Genomic DNA, 13,595 nt, shown 5'->3' with positions numbered 1-13,595 from the left:
TGTTATACTATTTTAAATATAGAATTTACTGTAAAAAACCATAAATTATACACCAAGTGTAATGTTTCAGTTTTACATTTTTACAAGTTACTAGATATTATTTCTTGCCTTTTTTTCTTGAAGATTGGTGTAACTTTATTTTTGTGTAATATATTGTAGTAAATGCAGATCACTTAGTGAAAATATAATGTTTAACATAGTAAATTCTTTTTATAGTTTATATAGTTTATTTGGATAGTAAATATCGTTAATAACAAAAAAAAAGCTAAAAGACTAAAACTTAACTTTATTGTTGATTTGTTTTAAGTTACTGCTCTTTGTTTTCCGGAAGTTTATAATTAAAAGAGATATGTTTTTTAAATTTGTTCATTTTCTTATGATAAAATGATGTATACTCATATTATTAAGATTACTTTCAATGTGTTTGCTTTTGCTTGCCTTTGGTTATTAATCAGTTGTATTTATTGATTTAAAGTGTTAACAAACTTTTACTTTATTTATGTATTTTATTTATTTTATGAGTTGTTAATAAATTTCATTGATTATTTTATATTCAAGTAAAAACTATAAAAAATACTTTTTATTAACTTGATCTTTCTATAATATGTCTACACTTAAAACTTAAATTGACACTTTATTTTTGTTCAACATAATTGTACAATTCCTTTTAGTTTTTTCTTTTTGTTACATCACAAGTTATTTGCAGATAATTTTACAAGTGTTTTCTTAATAAACTATATGAAAATAAGTATTTAAGTTGAAAAAAGATCAAATTAAGATTGGACTTTCTTTTTTGACAAAATGATGGTTAAAGTAAAAATCACTTTATTATGTTCAAGAACTTCATGAATTGTTATAGGTGGTAAAAAAATGCTTGTTAACTACAACGTTTGATTTTTTAAAATTCTTATATATAATGTTGCTTACGTCTGCATTTCTGCGCTTTTGAAATATTTATCTGTGTTACTTCGACACTGAGTGAGTTGTACTTAGAATAATTTTGCTTCATTCTCACATGAAAATAAAATCATGCGTTAATAGTACTAATAAAAGATAACGACGTTTAAATTGAATTTATTTTTAGTAGCAGTTATCTGATTTAATGCTTATTAACATTTTTTTTTAGGAATAAGAGGAAGTTTAATTGTTGGTGTTCGTAAAAATAATAGAAAAAAATAATACAATGGTTTCAATGTTTAAATAAATTTATTTAACTCAGCTTACTTGTGTTGAAATTTTTGACTTTATTTTTCTTAAGTCTAAGTAAATTGAAAAATTCATAGCAGCTAGATATGTTTTAGAAAACTTTGTCTTAACAATTAAGATTTAAAATTATCGTTAATGTTATTGGTATATGGAATATTGATATACAAGTAAAATAAAAATATAAACTATATAATATAAACTTAATGGTATGTGCTGAAATGTTTACAGTAATGAACTGACACATTTTACGCTTGTTTAATTAAATAATTGTTTAGTTTCAATACTACATTACTATTGCGTAAATTACATAGTGTATAAGAATATCTAGTAAAGTATAAAAAAGTAAACATTTCCTACAGTGCTGCGTAGTGAATAAATTTTAATTACTTAACGATTACTTTGGAACATTTAAAACTTTAGTTGGTATTGTGTTTTTTTAACATAGAAAACTTATTTTTTAAATTAATTAAAGAAAGTTTTTTTTGTAATGCTTAATCTTAATCCCCCTTTTCAGCGTTATAAACAGTACTTGTATAATAAACCAATTGATTGAAACCTGACTTTTATCTCGCAAATCACCATAAATCATGGAATTCTACGCTGACGATCCATATTATCTAGATGACATGCCCTATGGTTTTTACGGCCGACTTGATGATCTATTTTATCTAGATGAAAGGCCTTATGAATTGTACGATTCGCCTGCTGATCCATTTTGTCTGGATGACATGTATCTTGGTTTATGCGATTCACCTGACGATCCTTTAGGTTTGTATGATTTCAGTCACACGGTCCGAGAAGCCGAAGAGCCGAATCGTTCCGGCCGGCGTCCTCATCTTGGAGATTCGGGCCCAACGGTTTTCAATCTCTCGACCGTTAGTTTTCCGATTCCCAAACTAATAACCGATCGGTCGTCTCTGATGACGAAGACAAAAAAAGCGGTTCAAGCTCTTTTTTTCCCAACGAAAGCTTCAACCGCTCTGGAGCACCTTCTTCAGGTCGCCTACTCCTTGACTTTGGAAAGTTCTACCGTCGGTGTCAGAGCAAAACAGATACTCAAAGACGAAGAGGCCAGCCGAAAAGCATACGAGCCTGCAGAGTTAAACGGGAAGGTTAATTCCTACGATTCAAAGCATTACGGTCCCGTTCTCGATGATTTGACGGATGAGAACCTATCACGTTACGTGCTGGCCATCATCAACACGATTTCGCTTCTGCGCAAGATGGACACGAGCAGCTTCAACGGTTACGTCAGAAACAATCTGAAGAGCGCGGCTCAAAAGAACAAGGTCCCAGCTCTGGTGCACTTGTTCCCCGAATCCGCGACTTTACGGCTCGCTAGCGCCATCAACGGCGACTCGGGCGCCAGGAAACAGATTTACCTTCTCTACCTGGTCCAACTGAGCGTCCCTTCGACGATGATAAGCGCCGAGATCTTCGGAGCGTCGCGGCTGACTGGTTACGGTCTGACCCTACCCTCACTGTTCGTCCAGACATGCGACTTGCTGGGGTGGCAACCCTCGAAACTGCTGGAGGCGATAAAAGGGTATCCAAGCTCGAGTATTGAAGAAGGGAAGAATAAGGTGAAAGGTTTTCTGGAGGCTGTCAACGGCAAGGAGACGGTCGTGGGGAAGTACTCTGTGTTGCTGGCCAGGTTGATCGATTCGTCCTACTTCAGCGGTTTGGGGGTGAAAGGCAACTCGGACATGATGGGGGTGCTGAAAGCGATGAACGTTCGGGCCGGAAACAGAAACGTTTGCAGGATAAAAGGCGTGCACGCCACAAAGCGCGTCGAGGAGTTCAGCGCCGAGCTCGCGAAGAAGGTTGTGGCCGATGCGAAGGAAAGCAAAGGGGAAAAGAAGAAAATCACTTGGCTCACCAGCTTTGACTTGTAGTTGATAACAGTTGTGAAGAGTGATTATTGGTTTTAACAGTTTTCGTTTGTAGAATTTAACGTATAGATTGTTATGTAAAAAAGCAAGCTATTTAAATTTTGTTCAAACTTTAAATGAAAACTCGCATGTTGTTTCATTATTTTACTGTTGACAACTAATTGATTACAAAATTATGTTGAAGTGTTTTGCAAATCGTGTACAAAAACCAAATTATTTTAATCAGTTCGTTTTTTAACTGTTTTCATTAAATTTTCTTACTTGACAAAAACTTATTTTATCATAGTGCTCTAAAGTTTTAGTTTAGTCTTGTTTTATGACCTGAGTAAGAATAAGTTGTAAGAGAAATCTTAACTTAATAAGTATATAAATAAAACTATTGCACATCCTCGAATTTGTGAGGTCGATTATAGGGGATAAGGAATACTGGTATTTTTTTATTATTTAAACACTTCATAACTTTTTGTAAACTGTCTGGTTATCAAGTATGAACTTTTGAAAATATATTTTACGCTGCTAAAATTTACTTCTAGTAAAAACGAACTTTTGATATTGCAAAAAAAATCAAAGGAGATTTTGAATTTAAACAGAGTTAATTTCTTCATCCGAATACTTTATTTGAGTATTTAGAATTAAAATTCAATGTAAAAGCAAAAACTATAATATTTTACAGTGGAAGAGAAAAAAAAAGCCTAAAAAATGGTTTATCATTTAATGTTTATAAGTTACATAAAAAAGTTGGTATTTTCAATAATTCATCCTTTGCGAACTGACTAAACATTAATTATGTAATTTTCAAGTAAACCGTACAGCTTAAAGCCAGTTGAATGATAAATTAAAATGTTTTTATAGCTTAATTTTTAAATTTAATTTGAACATGATTGTTAAAACTTTTTATTTTTAAGCAACAATTAGAAAAAGCTTTACTTTGAAATTGTTTTGTCTGTAAAAACATGTTCACAAAAAAGTTTTGCTATATATTTTGTAGGATTGTAAACTAAGAAATTTAGAGAAAAATATTAAAAATGAAAAACATTTAGTAGCTTGTTTACTCAAAAATAGACAACAGTAGTTTAAAAGCACTAATAGACAACAATAATTTTGTTTAGTACCTAAAATAATAGGAATTAAAAGTTGAACTACTTATTACAGTAATCTTAACTTTTTTGAACGACTGTTAAGTAAATCATCAGTGTCATTAAAAAGATTAGATTAAATATTAGTAAAAGATCAAGACATAAAAGTGCTAGAAAAAATTTCTCTACAATGTAAAAAGCCTAGAATAAAAGGTGTTTTGAATAAAAGTTTGTAAAATATTTTACTACCAAAAACAAAATAGTTAAGCGACTTGAATGGTTGTTACATATAAAAATTAAATAAAAAAGTTGTGCGTGTACAGTATTTTTTTTTCTAAATCAGTTTTTTATTTGTTAAGTATTGCGAAGGAAACTTTAAAATATCTAATTAAGTGGTTATACTTCTTTTAAATTTACTACAAATAAGTTTTTAAATCGAAAATTTATTTCTAGTAGTTAATTAGTTATTCACATAAGGATTTTATAAAAATAGGCTAAAGCTTGAAATAATAATTCTAGTTAAGACCTTCCAGATGTAGTTCCAGAACTGAATTTAATTGTTATTATTTTGTTTATTGTAAAGTTCTTTTTAAATAATATTTATTGCTTTATAACTGATTTTTTATCTGAATTTCAAGTAGCTAAATCTTTATTTAATTATATACATTCTTAAAGTATATTCCTATTAGATTTAATTCTTGTGTAAAATTTTTGACCAAAGTTAATAGATTTTCTAAGCTGTGATGTTCTTTATATATTTGTTAGTGTTTGCAACTGTTCTTTAATATATTCATTCATTGTCATGCCTAGTGTTTTATAGAATAGCCCCAAGTATTATTTAGTATTAGTAAAGTTTAGGTTTAATCTAAATATGGTTTTTAGTGTGGTTGCACTATAACTTTACAAAGTTAATAAGTTATAAATAATCTAAAGATTATTGTTAAGCTGTTATTTTTAATAGCTAAATTTGATAGTTTTTTTCCTTTGGTTGTTCATCTGCAAGACTGTTTTGGAAAATATAGTTTAGTATAAAAACAATAGCATAAAAAATTAATTTAGTTTTGCAAATTTTGTCACTTAAGACTTAAGTTTGTCCGATGAAAATATAAAACATTCACAATTTAAATTTTTTTTCGAAAAATATACACAAACTTTTAAGATAGAAGTTAGTGTTGCCAGGCGAGAATATTTTTTTACAAGTCTAACACTAGTACTTAATTCGTGAATGTTTATTTTAAGTTGAAAACATTTCAAGATCCTATCAAAATGTCACACAGAAAAAAATAACTCACCAGTATTCTTACCATCTTAACTGTGGTACTGAAAACTGCTTAAAGTCGAAAATTGACAATTTCGATAAAACTACAAAAAACTAATGAGTATTTTTTTAAATAATGGTTTAATTTAATCAGAAATGTTATAAGAATAAAACTGAATTGTAGAAGAAAGTACTTTAATTTGTCACTTTTAGCTAAGAACAACACCTTATGATCTAAAGTTAAATTTTTCTATAATCTTGCAAATAAAAGTTTCTAAAATTTTGTTTTTATAATTTTAAATATTGATGAAATGAGTATGTACGTATGTTAAGATGTGTTCTGTGATCAAGACTTTTAGTTTAATATGTTATGTTTAATCAATGTATTTATTATGAAAACATTGATTATTGAGTTATATAACTGACTCCTCCAATTTAAAAAGAAAAAAAAATGTCATGTAAATAGTATCTGTATTAAATGAATATATTATGAAATGTTATTTAGGTATAAATTATATATAACCTCTAATATTCTCACATACTAAAACAATATAGAGCCAACTAAACTAAAATTGAATGATACCGAAAATCTTTTTGTATAGTTTAATAAACAACATGAAATGTGTTTCAGCAATAAAACGAACAAAAAAAAAAGAAAAAAAATGGAAATTATCAAAACCAAAAATTACAAATACGACGTCAGAATACTTTTATTTGATAAAGACGAATTCAAAACAGTGAAAGGTTTTTTTTGACGAATGCAGATCCGATAAACCTTTCATAAAAACGCTTACGGTGCAAAATTTTCAAAGTCTTAGAAAAAAAACCCGGTTGAGACTTCAAATTAAAAACGAAACAACTTAATATCGTTTCACGGCACCAAAGAAAGATGCATAAGCAAAGTTTTGAAAAACGGTTTTAAAAATTCCGAAAAAGGCTGGTAGGGAAAGGAAGTTTAACTTTATTATAAAATTACTTTAACAAAACTATAAATACTGTATATTAAATAACAAATCGTCTGCATTAAATTACTTAAACAGTATATAAAAGTTTAAAAAAACTCAATGCTTGTGATTTTTTATGATATTTATATAAAAAAGGGAACCTACAAGACCGAATGCCCGGAAGTTTTCTACGGCCACACTCAGAACGAAGAAGAGCTTTTTTCCTAGGAGCTGCATCTTTGTAAACGAGGTGCTAGAGTCCGAACAAATGAAAACTACATAGTTTAAAAGGCATACTTGACGTCCATGGCCGGGACACCTGCGGGGAGCTTCGCCAGTTTCACAAGCACGTGCACGTTGAAAGCCCGCAGCCGACCGAAGGGGAGTACAACAGAGAAATGGGAAGAAGATACGGGAGGCGTCCGATGAGTAGTGCCAGCGTCTTTGATGAGTTCGTCGCAAGGCACAGCGTCACGATTCCAAAGTACCTTATCGTCTTTCAATTTTATCGTCTTTCAATTGCAAGTGTAAGAATCAGACTTTATTAGAAATGCATGGTGGTGCAAATTATTATGCAAAAAAAATAAATTAATCGTTGACAAAATATAATAAAACAAAGTAGCAAAAAAAGTTATAGAATTTAAAGTTTATCAAAGGAAGTTATTATAGTTACTTGGGTTTGAAAGTTTAATAACCTGCAGAAGCTTATAACTTGCTTAACGCATTTAAAATTTAGAATTTACCACTTTTCTTTTTGTTAGTGAAGTTTATTAGTGATATTTATTTGTCGGCTGGTTTAAAAATTTGAAAGCCCTTTTAATAAATCTCAAAAAATTATTCTAATTTTAACATTTTACTGACTTCACAAACGCTTGTTTTTTTAACAGTGGGTAAATTTTAGTTTATTTTGTGGTAGAAAAAATGTTTTATCCGTTGTAATAAATTAATAAAGTATTTTTTTCTTTTCGTTTTGAAAAGCGTACTATTACATTTCGTACAACTGTATTTTTTAGCTAGAAATGTCGTAAGTAAATAAAAAATTTAGTAATTTAAAATATTGTTAATGATATATTTAAATGATCTTTTTTTATTATAAAATTAAAGCAAAACTGCAAAACATTTTTCAAAACTAAAAATTCGAATTAGTATAAAAGAGATAATGAACGATAGTTTTTAGGTGTTAAACATTACAACGAGTATTAGTTAATAATGTTATCAATAAAGTATATTATCTAGTAGTTACCAATAGAAAGAGAATAAAATAAATAGATAAAAGCTAGCAAAGTATTTTTGTCACAAAAACTAAAAACATTTGCTTTTCAACCGACTAATATTCTGACTAATGATATCAATAACTATTTTTATGTTTGGAAGACTATTCATTTTAATGAGATAAAACCCCGTTACAAAAATACTTTTAAACGTTTAAACTGTTTGAGAGTTTCTTATTAATAAACGTATTGAATTTAAAAAGTTTAAATAGTCTGTTATAAAGTTATGTAAAACTCCTTGATTTAATACTTTTTAATACTTAATTCTGATTAATCTCCTGTGCCTTTAAAAAACTTCATTTAAAAAACTTTTACTTTATCTAATCATCTCCTTCATTTTTTCGGTTAGTTATGTTAGAAGACTTGTTGTTGTCTATTCTTCTTATTAGCTGTTTCGCACTTTACAGAAAAAAACTACAAGTTTACTTTTTAATTTATTAGAAAAAACAAGTTTAGTTAAATAATGAAAAAACTGTGTGCGATTTATACATTTTAGTAAAATTAAAATAGTTTAGATTGAGATTTATGTTGTAAGATCTTTATTTTTCAAAACAGAAAAACCGCTTCTGCAAATCGTACGTTTGGTTTGTTTTTAGGGGAATTTTTGCGCCAACCCCAGCTTAAATGATGACTTTTAGCTAAAATAAAAACGTTGTATGAAGAATAACCAAAGAAAAAAGTCTGAAAATTATTTATTTTTTAGTTTGTTATTGGAAAATTAAATTTTCTTAAATTTTTAGCATTAAGTTACACTTTGATGGTTTAAAATTAACACTTTTAATATTAATATTTAACATAAATAAATTAGCTTAAACTTTGTTATTAACTTTTATGTTTGTAATCCATGTTTAAAAGACCAACTTTGTAAGCAATTTTAATGTCTAAATCATCGTAAAATTTCTTAAAAGCAAAAAATAACTATAAACTATAGTGTATGACTGTTATGCATAAAATTTAACGAACTTTAATAAAATTAAACAACAAAAAAATCTTTAATAAATTTATTATACTAGCAATTAACAATTTTAACAGTTATTATTTATCATGTATCATAAAACGACAAGGTATTTTAACGACTTTGTTACCATTTTCGTTGAATATTCATTGAAATTCTACAAATTTTCGACAAGTTTAAAGTTTTGTAAAAGGAAATGATTAGAAGCATTAAAAAACTAGTAAAAGACCTTCACCCAATGAATACAACAATATATCGGTTTTGAATACCATTTTACATTTTCTATACTATTTTTTACACAGTCTACAAACTTCAAAAGACTTTTAAGAGTACGGATTGTTCAACTCGCTGAAGATAGCCACCGGCTTGGTCGAGTTGAAAAAGTTCTTTCCCAGCCACTTCTCCGGCTTGTAGTCCCTGTGGGTCCTGCTCACGTGGCGCCACTTGTCCACGAAGTTCTCGTTGGTCAGCGAGTTCGGCTCGTACAGCTCGTACTTGACCTTGGCCACGCCCATGTCCACTTTCCACGGGCCGGCCAGCACCTGCGCGCTCTCGCTCCTCAGCAGCACTTTCCTCTTCTCGTCCACCGACCGGTATTCTCCCTGGATCAGGTTGTCGATCTCCTTCAACCGCTGCTGCCGCACCACCTCGGGGTCCTTGAACGGCCCCTGCACCTTCTTCAGCGGCGGCAGCGTTTTCGGCGGCTTCTTGGGCGTCTCGTAGAGCGCGAACCTGTCCAGCTTGGGCCGGTGGGACTTTTCGCCCTTCTTGGGTCGGCTCGCCCTCATGCGACCCTCGATCCGCTTGTGGGCGTCGTTGGGGCGAAAGGGGGAGTTGTAGACGCCGGGTTGTCGGATTGTCGAGAGCAGGTGGTGCTTTCGTCGCGCTTCGATGAACATCTGCTTTTTCTCGCGCTTTCGCGCCAATTCTTTGTCCAGCTCGTCCATTTGCGTCCGCCAGTTGTCAAGCTCGAATCTGTAAGTTTATTTTTTTGTTGAAAAGTTTATTTTTGACATGTGAGACTTTTGAGTTTTATTTAAAATGTATTAGAACAGCAATAAACGTAAACTCTTGCTTTTAAAGTAAAAATAATAGTAATAATGTTTGTCAACATAAAACAGCAGTAATTAAGAATATAAAGTATGCATTTTTAATATCTAGAAATTTTTGTATAAACTATTGCTATTTTTAGCACATTTTGCAGCAAATTTGCTTTTCATATTTTAATAGTATTTTAAGCAAAAGTACATACCTTATGATTTGATTTTTGACCTCCAGCGCATTGAAGTACTTCTTCCTGATGTAGAAGTCGAACTTGTGCTTGCGCGAGTAAAAACCGCGCCAAACGCGCTGTATCCTTACCGCCATCGCGTGGTAAAACTTTTTCCTCATTTTCGTGTGCAGCGTGCCGACGAGGTTCCTGTAGCGCGCCCTGGCGATGAAGCCCCGCCACCTCTTCTGGATTCTCACCGCCATTTGGCTGAGGTGCTTCAGGTAGCATCTCGTCTGCACGCCTCTGATCCAGCTCTGAAAAATTTTGCAACCGTTTAGTAAGATATTTTTAGTAAAAAGTATAGTCATATGGTTACTTTCTACTAGTAGCTTTAAGTTTTAGAGTCAGTAGTTGTATTATGAAAATATTAAACATTTGATTATTGTACTAAATTGTGCTTATCTTTGTTGAAACTAAAAATGTATGTTTGTATTTAGTATGTAAGTAGTAGCTTAGTTATTAACTTTAAGAGCAACTTTTTAAAAAACAATTTTACTAGTTTATCTACTTGTTCAAAAAACTTAGTTATTTTACTCCAATACAATTATTTTGGCTTTGGAATAAACCTAAAGTTATTAAAAATTATTATAACCATAAATTTATTAACACTTGTGTGCTTACTGTGCAGTTATGAAAAAATCTCATTAAGATAATGGGCCCAACTCAAAAATATCATAAGCTCAAACGTGCTTAATTGTATGATCAAAAATATAAAAACGCTTATTATAACAACTAATAAAGTCTTCTCTAAAGAAGTTTATTTTACAAGTAACCGCTTTGTTCATACTTTTTTGAAATTAATTTATAAAAAAAGACAAAAATAAAATAGTGGATTGAAATCGAGGAAAAAAAAAACACTAGATATAAATATTGTAAAATTTTCGTGATTAATAAACTAAACTATTTTCACACGCAAAAACTGTTTTGGTTCGAATTTTTATAGTTATCTTACTTTTTTATAGCCTTTAGAATTAAAAAGGTTTAGTTTTGAAGTGTTTAGGTTGACTAGTACGAATGATATGCAAAAAATTACAAGACGAAGTATTTTGTTAATATAACTTTTTAAATAATAATTACATAACTTTTTAACTTAAGTTTAGAAGTTGCTTTACTGCTAAAACAAACTAATTCTTTTTTTTTTCTGTTTGTTAAGAAATCAAAATGTGGATTTTTTAAATAATAATTACATAACTTTTTAACTTAAGTTTAGAAGTTGCTTTACTGCTAAAACAAACTAATTCTTTTTTTTTCTGTTTGTGAAGAAATCAAAATGTACCTTAAGTTTTTTCAAACTAGTTGGCGTTGTAATAACAAATAATAAAAAGAATTATTAAAAACTTAAAATTAATTTGAATAACTGGTTATAAAGTCACCAGTTTTTTTTTTAAACTTTGTATAAGTTTTGTGAAGTTAAAATAGTAGTGATTGTAAAATAAATTAACTTTGTTAATGTTTGAAAAACATGATAAGTTGCTTTTAGAAAAAAGTATAACTTGTATTTTTATTTGGTTTTTAAAATGCATTTGATGCTTAAAAAGTTAATTCTTCAAAATAAAACTTATTTAAATATTTTAGTGTTTATCATTAAAAACCAGTTAGAACGCTACATACTAGTCTCAGATGAAAAAGCATTTTCCAGAAAAAAATCGATGATATATTTTGTTTTTATATAAAACTCTTTGATAAACATAGCCATCTTTTATTTGGTTAAACTTTTAATGCTATTTGGGATCAAACCTGAATTATAACTGCCGATTTGTATTCTTTTATTCTGTTTTCTTCTGCAGCCGCCGTAAGATCAAAAATTACTTCTCTCATGTCGTGGTTGTAGTTCAAAAATTTCAATAACCTTGCCATTACAAAATAAGTTTTTGAATTTCAGTTGCTGAGTGCAAAACTTGGAAATAAAGTTACAGCTACATCTTTAAATATTCATCTTTTACTATGATTAGAGTATATTTAGTTTTGAAGTATAATTACGTCACAATAGCTAATTTCCATACTCTGAGGAATTCGTTTAATTATAATTTAGTATTACCTTAAGTTGCATTGAACATATTTGTCAGTTTTAAACAAAATTAAGTTAAAAGTAAGTGTTTGATTTTCAGGGGTTGGCAGCCTTTTATAAGTCGCAAACCAACTTTTCTAGAAAAAGTTGCTTGCGGGCCGCACTATATAGAAAATTTCTTCCGCGACTTGCAGTCATAAAAAGTAGTTGTAGTAAACAATATAAAAATACTAATTCAAACCAAAAATATGATAAAACAAGCAAATACATTGCACTAGTAAATAGTAATTATTTCTTATAAAAACTTGCTGTAAGTTTTTACCACAAATTTTTTTTTTTTGTTTTTAAAAAGTATGTTTTTAACTAAAAAATGCCGCGGTTTTTATTTAAAGATATTTTTTTTTTCTTTGATAAATTCTAATTACATTGTCATACAACTTTCGTCTGTTTAAATTTTATAAATTACAATGAATGAATTGTTGTATTGTCTGCTTTTAGCTAAATATATTTACAATTGCTTTAATGTCAGTTTTCAATTAACTGTATAGTTTTTTAATTTCATAAAAAGTATTATTTTTGCTTCAGTTGTCTAAAAACAAGTTTTTTAAAAACTTCTAATTGTTATATTTGTTTAGAGCGCAAATTTTACTACCTTTTAAAAGTAGATAGATGAATAGTTTAAGTGTTAGACTGACTATTTTCACATATCACTACAAATTTTTAAATACTAACACCAAAAAAAAATGTTTCACTTGTTTAAAAAATTTAAACGAAGTCTTCAGTTGATAGTTATAATATTAAAAATGTTATTTAAATAGAATTATTATTTAAGACTTCTAACATTCTATTTGAATAAGACTTCGTTGATAAACTAAAATTCTGGTTTAAATTCTTTAAAGGAGTGAAAAGTTGTTTTCATAATAAAACTTTAAAATTTGAAGTGATATTATTTTAGTTATTAAGTTGAGAACTTTTATTGTAAAGTTAGAATTTATATTATTATCCCTATTTATAAGTCGAGAACTTTTATTGTAAACTTAAAAGTACACATTTCCTAACAGAAACAAAAACTCCTACAGTTTTACACACTCAGTTAACACTTGAAAAAACGTTTGCGTTTAAAAAGTATAGGTTAATCAAGTAAATGCAAAACTTTGTCCTAAGTTGGTAGAAGGTTTAGATATATAAACTCAAATTGTTGTCTTACTGAAAACTAACTTAATGAATACTATAAATGCTATAGCTCAATAGCTTAATCAAAATGCAAGTCCAACAATGTAAAACTCTAAAATTGAAAAAAAGATACAAATTGAAAAAAATTATCTTAACTAATTTGTAATATCAAACAGTTTTATAAATTTTATGCTTGATAACAATTACTATTATCTAACAAAAAAAGGATGTAAATGACGATAAAATCATTTTGTAACTAGTTTAGGACTCATCGTGTTACTTTTATAACCCGCAGAGGTACGACAAGGTGTTTTTATTTATTTCCGTATTAATCAACTTACTAAAATACTAAATATTAGTAATACTAATACTTAAAAAAAAATTTCTGCAGATTCTTTGCAGTCAGGGCTCAGTTTGAAGGGCTCACCAAGCTCCTACTCCTCCCAGTTTTCACAATCTTTTATTGGAGGGAAAAAGTTAGACACTTGTTGGTCATAGTGAAGAAGTTTTCTCTTCTGGTCGAGATATTTTACAATAAG

At 29.3% G+C, this 13,595-nt stretch overlaps 1 protein-coding gene across 1 annotated transcript; it reads right to left on the bottom strand.

The window, feature by feature from the left end:
* Positions 1 to 8,925: 8,925 nt before the first annotated feature.
* LOC145836862 (spermatogenesis-associated protein 17-like) lies at positions 8,926 to 11,732 on the bottom strand. The gene is made up of 3 exons (XM_082944635.1): positions 11,613 to 11,732; positions 9,855 to 10,129; positions 8,926 to 9,577 (listed from the first exon to the last, which is right to left on the bottom strand). Exons 1-3 carry the CDS (start codon positions 11,730 to 11,732, stop codon positions 8,926 to 8,928), a joined length of 1,047 nt encoding a protein of 348 aa, XP_082800761.1.
* Between the last annotated feature and the right edge of the window lie 1,863 nt (positions 11,733 to 13,595).

Source organism: Thalia democratica, chromosome 5 (genome assembly GCF_965202585.1).
Source record: "Thalia democratica chromosome 5, ktThaDemo2.hap1.1, whole genome shotgun sequence".
Taxonomy (NCBI): Eukaryota; Metazoa; Chordata; class Thaliacea; order Salpida; family Salpidae; genus Thalia; species Thalia democratica.
Note: the sequence above shows the minus strand (reverse complement) of the source record. Positions and strands in the feature narration are given on the sequence as shown.